We start from the raw sequence: 17,911 nt of genomic DNA, 5'->3' as shown, positions 1-17,911 counted from the left end.
TGAGACGGTGGAGCTGTACGGTGAGACGGAGCTACACGGTGAAACGGTGGAGGTAGACGGTGAGACGGTGGAGTTCTACGTTGAGACGGTGGAGCTGTACGGTGAGACGGTGGAGCTGTACGGTGAGACGGAGCTACACGGTGAGACGGTGGAGGTAGACGGTGAGACGGTGGAGTTCTACGTTGAGACGGTGGAGCTATACGGTGAGACGGTGGAGCTATACGGTGAGATGATGGAGCTATACGTTGAGATGGTGGAGCTGTACGGTGAGACGGTGGAGCTGTACGGTGACAAATCATCGCCACTCTTCCTTCTTCCCTTCCCCTGGCCCCTCTAAATGCCTGCCTCCACTTCAGAGGTCCACGTCTGTTGTACGCGTGGCGAGCGAGTTGACGTTGGGTTTCCGATCTTGCAGCCCCCCCCAGCGCACACGCACGCGTGCATGGCGAGCGGAGCTGGTGCGGCGTGGCGCGTGCTTTCACCCGCCAGCGCCACTGGAACGGTGCACGACTTGAATGCCGTTTTGTGGGTTTTTTCCCCCTTGAGGTTGTGTTCGCTACGCTCTAGAGCAGCGGTGGGGAACCTTTTCTCTGCCAAGGGCCATTTGGATATTTATAACATCGTTCGCGGGCCACACAAAATTATCAATTAGCCTGTTATAGTTGGTTAAACATTTAATTAACTCGCCCCTAATGTGATGGCTGGAACTGCTTCTCTATGGTGAGGCGTGTGATGTTAGATGGTATTGATGATGTTGCTACTCGCAACTGCTTTTCCAGGTTTGCTCCCGAGTCCCGCCTGCGGTTGCCTTGGCAGGGCCACACCAAATGATTCCCCGCACCTTCTACGGCCCGCGGGCCGGACGTTCCCCGCCCCTGCTCTAGAGGGTTGATTCGCCGCTGTCCGTTGTTGTTCCCGAGGCAGGCGCGGACATTCCACGTGCTTGGTGCGGGGACCGAGTCATTCCTCAACACAACCGCCAATGGATGTCCACTGGTAGCGCACCCATCGAGGGTGGCAGAGGGTGCCTTGCCACCGTCCCATCCCCGGTGGTCAAAGCTACAAGTTGGGGCCCCCTTGACAGCTACCATGAAATGTGTTAAACAGCGGTAAAATAACTTAAATTTTAAAAAATGTTTTCATGAAAATTCCCCCGACAGCGTTAAATGTTCGAGACCGTGAGCATAACGACGATGTGATTTGGGCAAGCGGAGGCCGCGATATCTAATAGCCTCTGGGTGCGACCGTGCGAGAAAAATCACAACGTTGGGGCCTTCCTGAGCTGATAGTGTAGTTACTACGCCACTGGTAATGTAGTTACTACACCACTGATGATGTAGTTACTACACCACTGATAATGCAGTTACTACACCACTGATAATGTAGTTACTACACCACTGATAATACAGTTACTACACCACTGATAATGCAGTTACTACACCACTGATAATGTAGTTACTACACCATTGATAATGTAGTTACTACACCACTGATAATGTAGTTACTACACCACTGATAATGTAGTTACTACACCACTGATAATGTAGTTACTACACCACTGATAATGTAGTTACTACACCATTGATAATGTAGTTACTACACCACTGATAATGTAGTTACTACACCACTGATAATGTAGTTACTACACCATTGATAATGTAGTTACTACACCACTGATAATGTAGTTACTACACCACTGATAATGTAGTCACTACACCACTGATAATGTAGTTACTACACCACTGATAATGTAGTTACTACGCCACTGATAATGTAGTTACTACACCACTGATAATGTAGTTACTACACCACTGATAATGTAGTTACTACGCCACTGATAATGTAGTCACTACACCACTGATAATGTAGTCACTACACCACTGATAATGTAGTCACTACACCACTGATAATGTAGTTACTACACCACTGATAATGTAGTTACTACGCCACTGATAATGTAGTTACAACCCCACCACCCCGGCTCTCCCGTGACTCAGTGACAGCCTCCGATCTCTGATGACACCGTCTCTTCCGCTGTCTCTCTCTCTGTCGACTCATCTTGGTCTCCACTCCAACGGAGCGAGTTTCGTCTCTCATCAGCTGTTCTGGGGCACGCGCGCTGCCCGAGTGCCATGCGTGAGTGGCTTTAACGGTAGCAGCAGCAGCAGAATCGGACATCCCTTGTTGTTGTCCGCTTGTCTCAGCCACTCCACCGATCTGTTCATTTAGATTTTAGAAGAATTTCGCCTTCCCGCGAAGTCTAAGTTGATACGGCTTACTATCTGGTGCCTAGTTGTATCGCACCCTGGAGTGATGATGGGTTACGCCAACCCTCACTGATGCCGTTACAGCCTCCTCGTTACTCAGGCGGATCTGCCTGTCGTCCCCCGAGGGCTTAAAAAAATCAGTACCACTTTTTTTCTATCGACGGGCAGCAGCGATGTGTCCTATATACTCTCGATTCGCCAAAGGAATGTGGACTATCCACTGCTCTAAACAGCCAACGGAGAGCGCACTGACGTGCTCACGCATTTTTTAAAATCTAGATTGAAAACTTGTTTCTTTGGAACTGTATTTTTGCGTTTAGTTGGTAGGCCTTCCACCGCACTACATACGGTGCAAAAGAAGTTTAATGTCCATACAAAGATCCCCCGTATAGGCGCAACAGACTTTTGGGGCAAGTGCTGTTAGCGAGCAGCACCTATGAAGGCCAGAACGGAACGCGAGGGGGTGGGTGGGCCAGCACCACGCCCGACCGCTTTTCGTCTCCCTCGTGGCAATGTTCACACACCGCACGGGGTACTCATTTGAGGCTGAGCCGACCTAGGGGAGGCCCAGGACCGGCCCAAATAATCGTCACTGGGTGTTGACCGCGAGCGCGAATCGAACTCGGGCCGCCGGGTTCGTGGCGCAGAAGCGCTAACCGCTGCACCACCGCTCCCCCACCATATAAAAACAGCTTCAGTTTCATGTATTAGGTAGAGCCCTGTGAGCCATTCGGCTCTTGAATCGGGTGCAACCGCAACAAAGGAAAAAACAAAAACATGAACAAGAAAACATCTTAAAGTGACTAAGTGCAAACAGAAAATCCAGTAAAAGACAGCAAAATATTCCAGAAAAAAGCACCGTACACCAACGTTGGGTGCACAAATCCCAGTGGAATGCAAGTCAAACAACAACAACCACAAGACAACTTAGATTAAAGCCATCAGTCTAACTCCGTACTACAACAAACAAACATGGCCAAACCAAAAAAAAAACGTTTTCAAAATCACCAAAATAAAGCCATGAAAGCAATGTAACAGTGATCATAGGAACCGTGGCCGAATCTTCACAATCAACGACACGAGCAACACCACAAAAACCCTGCAGCCAACCAACGACACGCGCAGACACGGCCAGGGGAGAGGGCACCGCAGCGACTACACACCTGCCTTGTCCATCTTCTCGGCCATGCCTGCCCACCGTGTGCTCCCGACTGCGGCTACACGCGCCTCGCAACGCAGCGCGCACAGCCCGGCAGCCCCTCCCCGCACCCCGCGGGGGGGGGCGGGGGGGGCTAAGTCCACCGAGCACCGCTCACCTGGGCTCAGGTGTGGGCGCGAGGCAGCCCCACCCCCCACCCGCGCGAGCCTGCGCTCCCATTGGCTGCACGGTGGAACGCGTTATGTTAATGTAGCCCGCAAGGGGACCGCGATGGTGGAGTGTTCACTGCCTCGCCTGGTCCGCAGGAGGTCGTGGGTTCGATCCTGATCCCTGATCCTGACGCCTGCTGCTGTATGTTTGGAGTTTGTGTGTGCTCCCCGTTGTCGCGTGCATTTTTCTCCGGGTCCTCCACATATTTGGCTACTGTACATTTTGACAACAGCCACTTCGTTGAGCAATCATTTGTGGTGTAGCCAGGTTCGCTTCTGAAAAAGTGGGCCTTGTCTGCTAAAACAATCAATATTTTAACAGATCAACTCCCCTCTCCCGCCGCGCAGGTGCGAGCTTGCCACGGGCGCGAACTCGTCCGTCCCAACTCGCGGGTCAGGAATTAGTGGCGGATCCCGGTCGAAGACCCCAAGACGCCAAGCGGCCAGCAACAAAGAGCACTCACTAAGGGCGCAATAGGTTGAGAGTTAATACGCTCCTTGAATGTAGCAAGGTCACTGCATCGCGCATGCGTTCAACATGCACTTCTGCGGCCGTCTGGAACGCTCTTCTTTCCGATTTGAGGGAGCCACTGAGAGCTTTAAATCATCTCGATTGGAAACTCATTTCTTTAGAACTGCTTCTTGTGTTTAGTTTGTTGCCCTGCGACCGCACCTTCGGTTAGCGCGGTTGGCTACGTATGGTGCAAAAGAAGTTCAACATAGAGGACGTATTTCGATGTAAAGCTTTCGTGACTGCAGGGATTCATCTCCTTGGTTCTTTCGGTAAAGTCACGTAGAATGGAAATAATGGAAAGAATAAAATAATAAAAATAAAACATGTGGCCGAAACGTCGTGAGAATTATTTTATTATGTTTTATTTTTAATATTTTATTATTTCCATTCTAAGAAGATAGAGGACGTAGTGACGTTGTTACAGGAGCTCGTGAAGGGGAGACGACGATGGGAGAGGCGATTCCACGGTGGAGGAGTGCGAGGCAAGAGGCGGAGAGAGCGGCGTTGTCTCCTGCCGTGGCGGTGGCTGAACTCAACGTACAGATACAGGTAGTCCCCGACTAACGATGGTCCGACTGACGGTATTTCGATCTTACGATGGCGATATCGATACGACAAAATTGTAAAATATTTCACATTTCGCGCGGCAGGCAAACGCAGCGGCGCACGAGGTACGATGCTGTTCGTTGGGACGCTGCCGGGATGTTCTGTACGCATCTCCCGCCTTGTGTGGTGATGCCTCTCACTCTCACCAGCGGTCGAATGAGCTAAGTTGCCACGGTGTTGGCGCGTGTATCTTTTTTGTGTTTTTTGTGTTTCAAAGCCCAATTTTAGTGAAAAAAGCATGTATTGCAATTAATAAATACATACAGTATATAGTTTATACAGTACGGTACTGTAAATTGCTCTGTTTTGCTAAAATATCACCATTCTTGAAGACTCCTGGGCAGGCTAGGCCATCTTCGATTTACGATATTTTCGACTTACGATGGGGTCGTCGTAACGCATCTCCATCGTAAGTCGGGGACTACCTGTATACTCTATAGGATTCACATCTCAGATCATGGGACAGACTTGGCAGGATCGTCAAGGGATCCACCAAAAGTGGAAACATGGGTGGGAATCCATGGAATGGATTACCACAGCAAATCGGGGTTTTAGATCTCAAAACGGTGCCAAACCACTGAGAATTAAAAAAGCACAAAACCTGTAACTGGACCTTGTCGTGTTTTTTTAAACACAAGATCAGTGCTTTTCAGTGGGCATTCGTTCTAAAGTGGAAATGCTGCAACAGTACACATGTTCACCACGCTGCAGGTGACAAGGACAAAGATCCCCCTATAGCCTTAACAGACTGTAGAGGCAAGTGTAAACGTTGTGGGTTTACTCTCCGACGCACCGGTGTGCTGTGCTAGTCACGAATTGGCCACGTTTTGTTTACGTGACAAACCTTACGACTAATTGTCTGTGTCCGGGTGCTTGGCGGGCTTAACGACATTTATATTGACGTGCTCTTACCCACAAACCTCTATCATGGGAGTGTTATTAGCGTGATGTTGCGATGTCACGACGTGTTGGTGCGATGTTGGTGTGATGTTGGTGCGATGTTGGTGTGACGTGTTGGTGCGATGTTGGTGCGATGTTGGTGCGATGTTGGTGTTTTATTGGTGTGATGTGTTGGTGTGATGTTTGTGTGATGTGTTGGTGTGATGTGTTGGTGTGATGTTGGTGTGATGTTTGTGTGATGTGTTGGTGTGATGTTGGTGTGATGTGTTGGTGTGATGTTGGTGTGATGTGTTGGTGCGATGTTGGTGTGATGTTGGTGTGATGTGTAGGTGATGTGTAGGTGTGATGTTGGTGTGATGTTGGTGTGATGTGTAGGTGTGATGTTGGTGTGATGTTGGTGTGATGTTGGTGTGATGTGTTGGTGTGATGTGTTGGTGTGATGTGTTGGTGTGATGTTGGTGTGATGTGTTGGTGTGATGTTGGTACGATGTGTTGGTGCGATGTTGGTGTAATGTTGGTGTGATGTTGGTGTGACGTGTTGGTGTGATGTTGGTCCAAAAAGCACAGCTGGGTGGCCGCGATGAGGAAGAATCTTTGGGGCTGCCGAATATGGTGGTGGACGTAATGCCAACTGAGAGCGTCAATAAGCAATGAAGCGTAACACATTAGAGCTAAACAATAAATGTACGTAAAATTAAATATTTTATAAATGATATAAAATTTCACATTCGTTTTATATAAAATATTTTTTTCACCAAAATGTTGTAACCGACAATGTGTTACCCTTCATTCGCTTATTTACGCTCTCAGTTGTTTCATTAAGTCACACACACACATTCTGCAGCCCCAAAGATAAAATAATAAAAACATGTTTTTGTTACTCTGATCACATTTGCAATTCCCCCACACAGCCCGGCCACCCACCGACCCTGGGAACGGACCGGACCACCGGGAATTTGCCCTCTGGCCCAGCCCGCGCCTCAGTGTACGTGGTGTTGGACTTCTTCTGCACCGTACATAGCCAACCGCGATAATCGGAGGCTCCGTGTGGGATTCTGAACGCTGTCTTGAGAGGTAGATCGACAGCAAAGCCAGCCCTGACTCCCCTTCGAGCGGTGCTGACTTCTCAAAGGGATGAGCCGAGTAGGGGGGGTTAACCCCTCACCAGGAGGCAAACCTGTAACCTGCCGACTGAGAGGCTAGGCGATTTGTCTACAGCGATGCCCGGCGGCATCCTGTCACAGCTAACGATGGAATCGTGAGCTGTGACTTTCACAACTTAAACACCGCACTGGAAGGCACTTTTAAAGGGTTCAAAACAACCACGTGGACATTCGACGATGCCCTGTCTAAATATTCCTACGACGGCACAGCCAAATAGTGCAGGACATCCACACACACACACACCAGAAGTGGCATCACGGACCCTTTTAATACCCTCCTGCAGTGCTCTCGCTCTCAGACACACAAACACACCTCGTCCCCAAGGTCAGCAACCAAAACAAGATATTTTTTTCTCTCTCGAATTCGGTAACAAAACAACAAAAATGTCTATATTTTAAGAGCCACAACAAATGTGAATAATCTTGATTTGAAGCTTTCGTGACTGCAGGAATCCATAATCTTTGGTTCTTTCGGTAAAGTCACGCAGGTATAAAACTAAATAAAATAAATCACGACGTTCCGGGCGCAAACAGTCTGCCTCAGCAGCAGACCATGCTTTCCCACCTGATGATGGATGCTTGTGTTGCGGCCGAAACGTCGTGATTTATTTTCTTTAATACCTACGTGACTTTACCGAAAGAACATGTGAATAACTGCACGAATCAGTCCTTGAAGAGCCCCATTCGGCTACGGAGCCGCAGATTGGCGACCCGTGCTCTCTCTCGAGCCGAGCAGACGAGTTAGTTGGATAATTATCTTGCGCCTAACCTCCAAATATTTCCAGCACGCATCCTCAAGAGCCGGCCTCAGTTAAAGTTCAAAGCGAGTTTGAATGTTTTACTTTCGTGGCCAGGTCTGAGATCACAAAACTCGCCGAATATCCGAAAACGTTGAAACTATTTTGTATTTTACCAGCTATGCCAGCTGATTTTTAGAAGCGATCTGCCCACAAATGATAGCTCAACGAAGTGGCTTATCATGTGAACATTTATATCAGCTGCATACTCTAATCGCATGTTTCTAAATGTGGAAGGGAAACCCCGAAGGATCTAGAGAAAAATCCACACGAACACAGGAAGATAAAGACTTGCAAACTCCAAATATGTAACAAGCATCAGAGTCAGAATCGAAGCCACGACCTCCTGTATACCAGGAGAGGGAGTTAACATCTCGCCACCGCGATGCCCCGAATCTGGCTTGACCTGGCAAGAGGCCCTGGGTTCAAACCCAAAATCGCATGCCTCGTTTCCTAACAGACACTGCTTGGGACCCACTACTGCTATCAAGTCGTTGCCTCTGCAAACTCGTTCAATTACATTTTTAAGGAGGGGAAGAGGCTGTGCCTGTCTGTCTGGCCAGAGGGAGGAATGTTGGGCTTTACCGTCGACAAAACGGTGAAATCACCGCTTAGCTCCTTAACTAATGATCTCTCATCCAATTCAACAAAAGGGCCCACTGTGACACGCTGAGTAAGCCGATTAAGCGTGGCTGCACATCAAAACTAAAACCTACGTGCCGCACGAGGGTGCCACTTAATTCGGGGTTGTTATTTTCAAATGCACGCCTCCCGGTTTTATTTCGTTTGCTGTTCAAACCGAAGCCACTGCGAGTTTAGATACAATCCCGGAATGAATCGTCATTGGTTTCTTTCGGGCCGTGGGAAGTTGCCCGCAAAAAAACTGTTGCAGACGATTTCTGTTTGTTGTCACGAAATACCAGATATCGTTTTAACTGCACGGTTGACCGACAAAAAATTGGGTGGTGAAGGTGGACTGGTGTGCTGGCCCAGAAAGGTAAAATGGAGCTCCGATTGCAGGTCGCCCAAGAGTTGCGCAGCAGACAGATGCCCTCCAAGGCAGTGCCGGATTAAGCGAGTGCGGAGCCTGTAGCATATGTTCTAAAGGGGCCCTAAATAAAAAACACAAATATTAAAACACGTATTTTTTTACTTGCATAGTAAAGTAATTGTATTTTTTCATTTGCTATACAGCCAGATAAAACGACAACTCGCTAACCTTATACACCCAGTCGTTCATAAAAGTTTAAGGAAGTATAGTACTATAGCAATACAGCAAGTGCAGCATCATTTAACCAGAATTGATAGCTTGAAAGCATTTTGCGCGGGGCCCTTGAAAGTGCGGGACCCGTAGCTACTACTACACATGTAGCTACTTTTGCAACTAGGATAATCCGGCACTGCTCCAAGACCTGCTCTTCCTGGTGACCTCTACGATGGTGTTGGAACCTCCATCAGAAGCCGCGTCGTGACAGCTGATGGAGCGCAGTGGCCACCAATGTACATCGTTGCCTCAACACCGGAGGCTCTTCGGCCTTTTAGAAACAATCCCATTCAGTCCTCAACAAGGGTTTACGTTGTTCTCTGACAGTGTGTTTCTTCGCTGCGTCTCACATACACACACCTGTATTTCTGGATTGAATTATCACCAGGTGTTTTTTGTTCTTGTTTAAACATTCGAAATGAATCTGGGGCTGAAAGAAAACGTATAACACAAATCCCCGATATTCACTGGGTGCTCCAAGTCATTGGTATAGGGCAGGGGTCAGTAACCAGAAGAACAAGAGGAGCCGTGTTTTTAGAATTCGGTAACAAACTCAATAATTCAAGAGCCGCAATGCAATGTGAATACGAGATGCTGGGTCCTTCATAAAACACATTCCTGCGGAGGGAGCTGGTAGGAACGTTGGGTTGCTCGGTCAATGGCCAGGGTCAACGGCGGCGTGGTGTATTCCGCAAATATGCCCGACTATGAGGGCGGGCACAAGCCGGCGTGAGTAGGTTAAACGTTGAGTTTTATAAGGGCACCACGGGGTGACCATCCCCTCCCCACCCAGCCCACCCCCCACCCAGTCCCACCTTCCCCACTCAGCCCCTCCCCACCCAGCCCCTCCCCACCCTCCCCACGCAGCCCCACCCAGCCCCTACCTGCATGACGGACGGACGGACACAATAATCCCCTGTGGGCTGGTGTAACCAGGAGGTTCCTACCAGTATAACGTCGCCACGAAGCAGCAATCCTTAAAGAGCCACGCGTGTGGCTCCTGAGCCGCAGGCTACCGACCCCTGGGCTACGGTGAGAGAGAGAGAGAGGAGTGGATCAAAGCAACCTGGAAATGTGAATGGATGACAATGCCATTTTGAGGTGACCCTTAGACCAAAACTAGCAAACTGAGAGGCGGGTAGTGATCCCAGAAAACCCGAAACGTCACTTTTCCACGTGCTTATTGAGTGGCACCCGAATGCACACGTTAAACAAAACACGTTTCCCGAGCTTTACAGCCTTAACATAAAAAACACGCACAGATGTATTTACGGAACACATGCCACAGATAAGCGGTGCATCTCAAGATGGCATGAAGAGTATTTGCTTTCGAGAGCTGTAACAAAGCGACACACCCACGGGGTGCATGCAATCCTTCCGTCTCGTGCACAGCGCGATAAAAGCAGCGCCACACTCATCCGGACGGAGCATCTTTGTATGAATGTAGAACTTCCTTCGCACCGTACGTCGCCAACCGTGCTGATCGATAATAGCGGTGGACGTGGATCGGCCGGGTGGACACGCACACCTGTATCGGTGGAAACCGCTCATCCGGAGTAACGCGGAGAAAAGAGGGCGGCCGATTGCCTCGGCAATGCTGCGTCCCAAGGTGAACCCTGAACCTGAAATCCGCGAGCAATAAAACAGCAAAGTCACAAAACAGCTGGAGCCTGAGTCACCGCCCGCCGCGCGCCGCTCATCGCCGCACAGGAAGTGCACGAGTGGAGCTGGTGCATCACCCCCGTTCCTCGTCACACCACGGGCTGCAGGAAGTCACCCGCGTGCACGCGTCGCTCCCTCCCCCTTGCCGAGTGCCAGGGGTTTAATGATCGATGGAAACTTGCGCGCCAGTTCATCCGCGTGCGGCAGCGTGGGATGTTAAGAGCGCACACGGTGGCTCAACGGTCTTGCCGTCACGCAGAACATTTAAAGAAGGAAACAACAATTCGATTTAAGTCACGAGAATTGCATTTTTAGGAATACGTGTAGTTTTAAAAATCGGCAGCTAACGGCGGAAGGATGCGAGGGCATCGCCATCCGCTCCGTGCCTACGAATCGCTGCGTAACATTTACAGTGACGGCCAAAGCGGTCGCGTCGCCCCAATGACACGATCACCAACACCGCCGACGGATGTTAGCTGAAGGCGGTCGCGATGCCACCGTCCTACCACAGAAATTGGACGTCTCCACAAGGCCGCGGGAAGCGATCCGCGATCCGCGAGGGGGAAACCGTTGCTGACGATTTTGTTTTTCGTCACGGAATAAGAGACAACGTTTTGACTGGAGGGTGGATCGCGAGAAAAATGCTCGGCGGTTCAGTGGTTTTGTGCAGGTTCAGAAATATCAGTCGAGGAGCACCCATCCATCAAGAGTTGCACGGCTCACAGATGACCTCTGCCGGGTGACCTCCAAGTTGGTGTTGGAACGTCCATCGGCAGTCGTGGCGGCTGGGTGGGGCGCAGTGGCCACCCATGTCCATCGATGCCTCAGCACCGGAGGTCCCTCCGGCCTTTTAAAAACCATCGCACTTTCAAGTCCGTGTGCCCGGGATTTACAGCATCTGATGACGGACGCTTGTGTTGCGCCCGAAACGTCGTGATCTATTTTATTTTATACCTACGTGACTTTACCGAAAGAACCAGAGTATCCACAAACAAGGGTTCACGTTCTATTCTTTGACGGTGTGTTTCTGCACTGCGTTTCACACACGCACACACACACGCCTGTATTTCTGGATTGAATTATCACCAGGTATTTGTCCCCGTTCCAATTGAATCTGGGGCTGATTATACACCTCCGATTGGCCACGGTTGGCTAACGTACGGCGCGAAAGAAGTTTGACATTCACGTGATTTTTTTTCGTTTATGCTCCATTTTTGTGCTACTCTATCGTCTTTTGCAAATATGCTCGAGCACATCGCGGTACGGTTTACGAACGCAGCTGAGGCAGGCTGTTTTCAAGGTTTGAAATGGGTGTAGCCCAAGGGTCATAAGTGAAGATTGTATGCTGTACTTGTACGAATGCTGTCTCCACATACTCATTTTTTCCGGACTCGTGAGGATTCCCACTCACTGCGAAACATCTTCTAATGTTGGTATTGTTTTTATCGTTAGCTATTTGAAGCTTGGCGCAAGTATCTATTTTCCACAGCTTCTTTAGGAAAGCTATATCTCCACCGAGCGTGTTCCATTCTGCTTGCCACAAATGAACCACAACATCTTGCTGATCTCGTCAAAGAGTGTAAACCATCGTCACGCCAACTCTGGTCATGCTCGCAACAGCACCCTGTGGCTAACCATCGAACAAAGACGGTGGCCACCGCATCGCGCGCTTTCGGATGCACTTCAGCGGCCGTCTGGAAGGTTCTTCCTTCCGATATTAGGAAGCCATTGGAGCTATGCACTTTTAAATCTCGACTGAAAATGTTTTTTTTTCGATTTAAAGCTTTCGTGACTGCAGGGATTCATCTTCTTGGTTCTTTCGGTAAAGTCACGTATAAGGAAGTAATACAATAATAAAAATAAAACATAATAAAATAATTCTCACGACGTTTCGGCTACAACGCAAGCAGCCGTCTTCAGGTGAAGAATGAGACACTACCAAGCTAGGAGCTTATATATAAGCTGGGTTGGAGGTGGAAGAGCACCTTAACAAAAAGAATGTGCATATGAAGAGGAATTTAGCATATTCATGGGAAATGCGTAGGAGGTGGGTGGGGGGGTTTCATAGTCATGCATGGGCATAATATGACTATGAAACCCCCCCACCCATGAATATGCTAAATTCCTCTTCATATGCACATTCTTTTTGTTAAGGCGCTCTTCCACCTCCAACCCAGCTTATATATAAGCTCCTAGCTTGGTAGTGTCTCATTCTTCACCTGAAGACGGCTGCTTGCGTTGTAGCCGAAACGTCGTGAGAATTATTTTATTTTTTTATGTTTTATTTTTATTATTTTATTACTTCCCTTCTACGTGACTTTACCGAAAGAACCAAGAAGATGAAAATGTATTTCTTTAGAACAGCGTTGTGTTTAATTTGCTGTCCTTTCCCCACACTTCCGATTGGCACGGTTGGCTACGTACGGTGCGAAAGAAGTTCAACGTGCAGTACGTTGTTACGTTGTTATAGGAGCTTGTGGAAAGAGACGATGATGGGAGAGAAGATCCCACGGTGGAGGAGTGCGAGAGAAGAGGCCGAAAGAGCGGCGCTGTGACCTGCAGTGCCGGTGGTTCAACTCAGCGTACATACATAAGATTCACATCTCAGATAATGGAACAGACTTGGCAGTGTCGTCAAGAGCTCCACAAAAAATGGGTCAACACCAACAGAGGGTCTCTGCGAGAGACCGGCAGAGCCGTGGAGGTGCCACACGGGAAGCACCAGAGCAAGTGGCCTGGCGAGTGGGCCACAGTCAAGGCCCCTTTCTCGCGCTCGCTCGCCGCGGTCCACTCCGTCCCATCTCTGCCGTCGGTCGCTCTGATCGCAGAGGTCCAACCCCCACAACTGAACGGGTTACGTCTCTCGCTGTGTAAACCGAATTTGCCATCTGCGGCACTCAAATCCGGCAGTAAGACCAGCAGATTTGCACAGGATTGTTGGTTTAAATTCCCCACACAGCTTAGCCCAGTGGTTACCAATATTTGTGCAGCAAAACCATTATTACTTTTAAGATCTAACAGCTTTGTATGTATTATGAACGTTAATTCTAGATTTGAAGCTTTCGTGACTGCAAGGATTCATATTCTTAGGTTTTTTCGGTAAAGTCACGTAGATAAAAATTAAAATTAATAAAAGTAAAATAAAAATCACGTTTCGGAGGCAACACAAGCTTACTTGATACAACAATCGTGCTGTGACGGTTCCACCTGAAGACGGAAGCTTGTGTTGCCTCCGAAACGTCGTGATTTTTATTTTACTTTTATTAATTTGAATTTTTACTTACGTGACTTTACCGAAAAAAACCTAAGAATATTATGAACTTCTTTCACACCGTACGTCACCAACCGTGCTAGACATGTGAATAAGGCTTAGCTATGGCAAGCCCCCAGCCGGGCACAAGGCCAGCAGATTCCCTCAAGGTTCGCGATGGCATTAGCTGGTGGGCGTCTCGGAGGAAGGATTTGAATCAACCGCGACTCGTCGAGGCCTGAAGCCTGTCGTGGGCCTAGCCACACCAGCGGCCGCGTTCCCACGGGCCGGCGATTACAAAGCCTCAAAAAACCACGTGCGCCGCACTCGCGGCATCGACAACTCGCGTGCAAATTCGACACCTTATGTACGTCAACACGCGCATTTGTAAGCGGACATCTCGATAGAGGCGAACATTAGTTTATTGTAAGTACAATTAAAATAAGTTATTTACAAGTTGACGGTTTCAAAAAAACAAAAACCTATTGCCGTTGTGAATTCACAAAAGTTAACAAAAATGTAACGCAGAAACAAACGAGAGACCACGGGCAGATGCACACAGCGCACCAACACTGAGCTACAGTCGGACTAACGCGACACTCATAGAGTTAAATTATTACTTTAAAACATAAAATAATGTACGAATTTGATGGGAATCAAATCATTAAGGAGATGGAGAAGGCTCAAGAAGAAAATAAAATGCAGCCGAAGTTATACTAAAAAATTGTCAAGTGTCTTTCAAAATCCTCTACTTTTTAGGTGAAAATAAAAATAAATTGAATCAAAATCGCGGGTAAAAATCAGCCGAGCCGATGAGTAAAAGGGGAAAGTGCAAGTGGGGCGCCAAGTGACTGGACGATGCGACAACCACGACAACCACGACAACCACGTGTCTCGTCCGTGGCGTGGCGGCCTTGACCGACGAGACGCTGGCAGTGTGTGCTGGGCAGTAGGCACCACCGACATCCCTGGCGCTACGAGGACGAACAGCTGTGACCCCCCCCCCTTCCCACCGGAAGTCTCAAAGCACGTGTGTGGGGGTGGTGTGTGTGAATGCATGTCTATATACCATTTAGAAAAAGTATAAAACAAATTAACTGTAGTGTATCCTGACGGTTGATTATGTTAACGCGAGTCGGTACGCGCACCGGTAGACAGGCACTCCAATGAACCGCTGCGGATATGGGACCCGCATACAGAGGCGCGCGGTGTCCATGCGCACGAGATGGAGCTTCATCATCAGCCCGATTAGGTGCGGCTGCTCCAGACACGCAGACCTACAAGTTTCCACGTGGATCTTTGCGTCGTGGAGTCGGTGTCTTCGCTCTCTCGCGGTCCCTCGCAGTCCGATACAAACCGATTCTTGCCCTCGAGTCCCATGCTCTGGGAGAGAGTCCCTCCGTTCAATGGGCTCACTGTACCGACATTTTAAGTGCAGAGTGATGGAAACCGATTCGATTTAACCAGAGGCTCTTCAAAAACTCAAGGTCCTCCATGTATATGAGAGGGGGAGGAGCCCCCTGCGTGACCCGCTACGCCACAGTAACGTGAAGAGGGGACGGTTTTTCAAAGTTGCGGGCAGTTTCAACAATCGGCGCACAAATCGCCCGCTCTCAAACACCGTCAAGATGGGGGGGGGGTGGAGTCCTTTAATGTCCTCCCCAGCGGACAGCAACAACGCACCGCTGGAGTCACCGCGAACAGCGCCGGCTACCCACGCTCGCCGGCTCACCGCCGAATAGTGCCCACCACCTCCCACCCCACCACCTCCCACCCCACCACCTCCCACCCCACCACCAACGCCGGCTCACCGAGTCGTCGTCACACGGCGGTGCTGCGGCTGCGCCTCTTCAGCCGATCCACGAGGGCCACGTCGTCGGGGTCGTCGTCCCCGTCGTCCCCATCGCACTCCGAGCCGTCGACTTTGGTGCATCGTCCCACGGGCATGACGCCGCCATCGCTAGGGCCACCCCCGCCACCCTCGCCAGCGAGTCCACGGAATGCGCTCGAAGTCTTCTTGCACCGCTTCAGCTCACTGCCACCCTCCACCCCGCAGACGTCGTCCTCAGCGTCGCTCTCGCTGGAGTTCACATTTCTCCAAGTTGCGAAATTTTCACTGCCGTTTCCGGCGTCGTGAACGTAGTTGTCGACATCGTCGTCGTCGTCGTCATCATCAGCTCCAGCGTCTGGTGAACTCTGGCTTGCGAGCTTTGTCATTTTCCTTCTTTCTTCGTCAATTTCATAATCATCGTCGTCATCGTCGTCGTCATCATCGTCGTCGTCGTCGTGGGCGCTGATGTGGATCCGTTCCAGGGCCTGCGCTGTGACACCGAGCGGTCCGCCCCTCAGCCTCTGCACCTGGCACGCGCGCAAAGCCACACGGCGACAAGTGTAAATTGCGGGAGAGCTCCGCCTCTTGCGTCACGTGGTACTCATCGGCTGGCCCGGTGCCGGAGCGCCACGCGGCAGCACGAAGCAGCGCGCGTGTCCGTTGAAGGGACCTGAACCAGCGGTGGAAATTCCACGTTCCTCGTGCAGGTCTAGTCATTTAAGAAAACAACCAGTGTTGACTTCCCTATTAAGTGTTACTCATTTAACGGCCCCCTTAAAGATGATAGGCCCAATCGGCCCACAACCAGAATTTTAACTTATCACATTCTTATTGATAGTCGTGGCTCGTACTATAGAGCCGGATAATTGATCGATGAATCTATAAACGCAGGAACCTGGACTTGATTCAAGTGGTATAGGAGCCTTTCCAGGACCTCCTCTAGGTCAACTCGGCCTTAAAGAAGTGCCCGGTTGGATGTATAAACATCAGGACTTGGCAGACAAAAGTGGCCGGGCATAGAGCTGGCCATATCATGCACACTTGCAGCGTCACCGCGGTGCTCGCTACAGAACTTACCGGCATGATCCCGGAAAATGCAGATGGTACACAGGAGGGCTTTTTCATATGTAGCGAGCAAGGTTTTGCAAATGTGTGTGTGGGCAAGCTTGTGTGCAATTATGGGCACAAACAAATGTGCTTGTACGTGCGCGCGTGGACGAGCAACCGTGCCGTTGTGCATGTGTGCTGCACGCGTACTGCATACTTCCTGCATGTGTGTGCACTGGGGCGTGTGAGCGAGCGCGTGTACGTATGCTCCACGTGCCGAGTGTGTGAATGAGTGCCTGTGAGCGAGCGTCTCATGTGTGTGCATGAGCAGATGGAAGGGAACATTCTTCGTGTACTGTATGTACTGTGTACACTGTATGTGCTGCGTCTGCTGCATGAGTGTACGTGAGCGAGCGTTACTGTATGTTGCACATGTGCTGCACATGTGCCGAGTGCGGTTGGGGGTTGTGGGAGGGGCGGCACCTCTTCCTGCAGCTCTGCGATTTGCTCGGTGAGGTCCCGGATGTGCTGCCGCGTGTCCGTACGCGTCAGCTGACCCGTCAGCTGACCCTCCTCGTGCTGGAAACACAATGCCATCATCAAAATCATGAATACCACCGTCACAAACTTAATACACCAATGTCGTTCATTGAACCAACGGAGAATCGACTGAGGCGCAAAGATAGGGCACCACGGTGGCTAGGAGATGTTAACTACCTCGCCTAGTATACAGGAAGTCGTGGGTACGATCCCAACCCTGACACCTGCTGCTGTATATTTGTCATTTGTGTTCTCCCCGTTGTCGTGTGGATTTTTCTCCGGGTTGTCGGGTTTCCCCCCCCACATTTAGGTTAGGTCGCTTCTGAAAAAAAGCTAGATCAGCTCAGTGGGGCCTTACCTGGTAAACAAATAAAAACATTTAAAATGAAAATTATTTCAAGGATCTATGTTGCAGAGATGACCTGGATGAGCTTAGTTGCATGCACTAGCTCGGAGGACGACATCACAAAGATTTGCATCTTGTAATGTATGTAGAACCTATTTCACACTATACGTAGCTCACCACGCTAAAGCGGAGGTGCGGGGCGGAAAACAACATACTAAACACAAAAAGCACCTCTAAAGAAATGAGTTTTGACACGAGTCAAAATTGTCTGCGGCACAGGACGCCGGTAAGAATGACCGGATATTCACCGACTCCGTGCGCACTTGTAAAGCAGCGAGCGAGGTGTCACGCTGCCA

General features: G+C 49.8%; 2 protein-coding genes across 2 annotated transcripts in view; both read right to left on the bottom strand.

The window, feature by feature from the left end:
* Positions 1 to 15,171, bottom strand: part of LOC133348464 (uncharacterized) — a 65,850-nt gene extending 50,679 nt beyond the window's left edge. Inside the window, exons 1-3 of the mRNA XM_061561279.1 lie at positions 15,149 to 15,171; positions 13,264 to 13,359; positions 3,431 to 3,559 (exon numbers count right to left, since the gene is read on the bottom strand). Of these exons, the coding sequence (XP_061417263.1) occupies positions 3,431 to 3,559; positions 13,264 to 13,359; positions 15,149 to 15,171 (248 nt within the window). The remainder of the gene's footprint in view (positions 1 to 3,430; positions 3,560 to 13,263; positions 13,360 to 15,148) is intronic.
* LOC133348463 (EVI5-like protein) overlaps positions 14,196 to 17,911 on the bottom strand; it is a 40,980-nt gene continuing 37,264 nt past the window's right edge. The window contains exons 21-22 of the mRNA XM_061561278.1: positions 17,153 to 17,248; positions 14,196 to 16,149 (exon numbers count right to left, since the gene is read on the bottom strand). Coding sequence (XP_061417262.1) covers positions 15,613 to 16,149; positions 17,153 to 17,248 — 633 coding nt within the window. The 3' untranslated portion in view covers positions 14,196 to 15,612. The remainder of the gene's footprint in view (positions 16,150 to 17,152; positions 17,249 to 17,911) is intronic.

The sequence above is a fragment of the Lethenteron reissneri genome, chromosome 27 (assembly GCF_015708825.2).
Source record: "Lethenteron reissneri isolate LAM-NWPU_2019-01 chromosome 27, ASM1570882v1, whole genome shotgun sequence".
NCBI classification, from domain to species: Eukaryota; Metazoa; Chordata; class Hyperoartia; order Petromyzontiformes; family Petromyzontidae; genus Lethenteron; species Lethenteron reissneri.
This window is presented reverse-complemented; position numbering and strand designations above follow the sequence as displayed.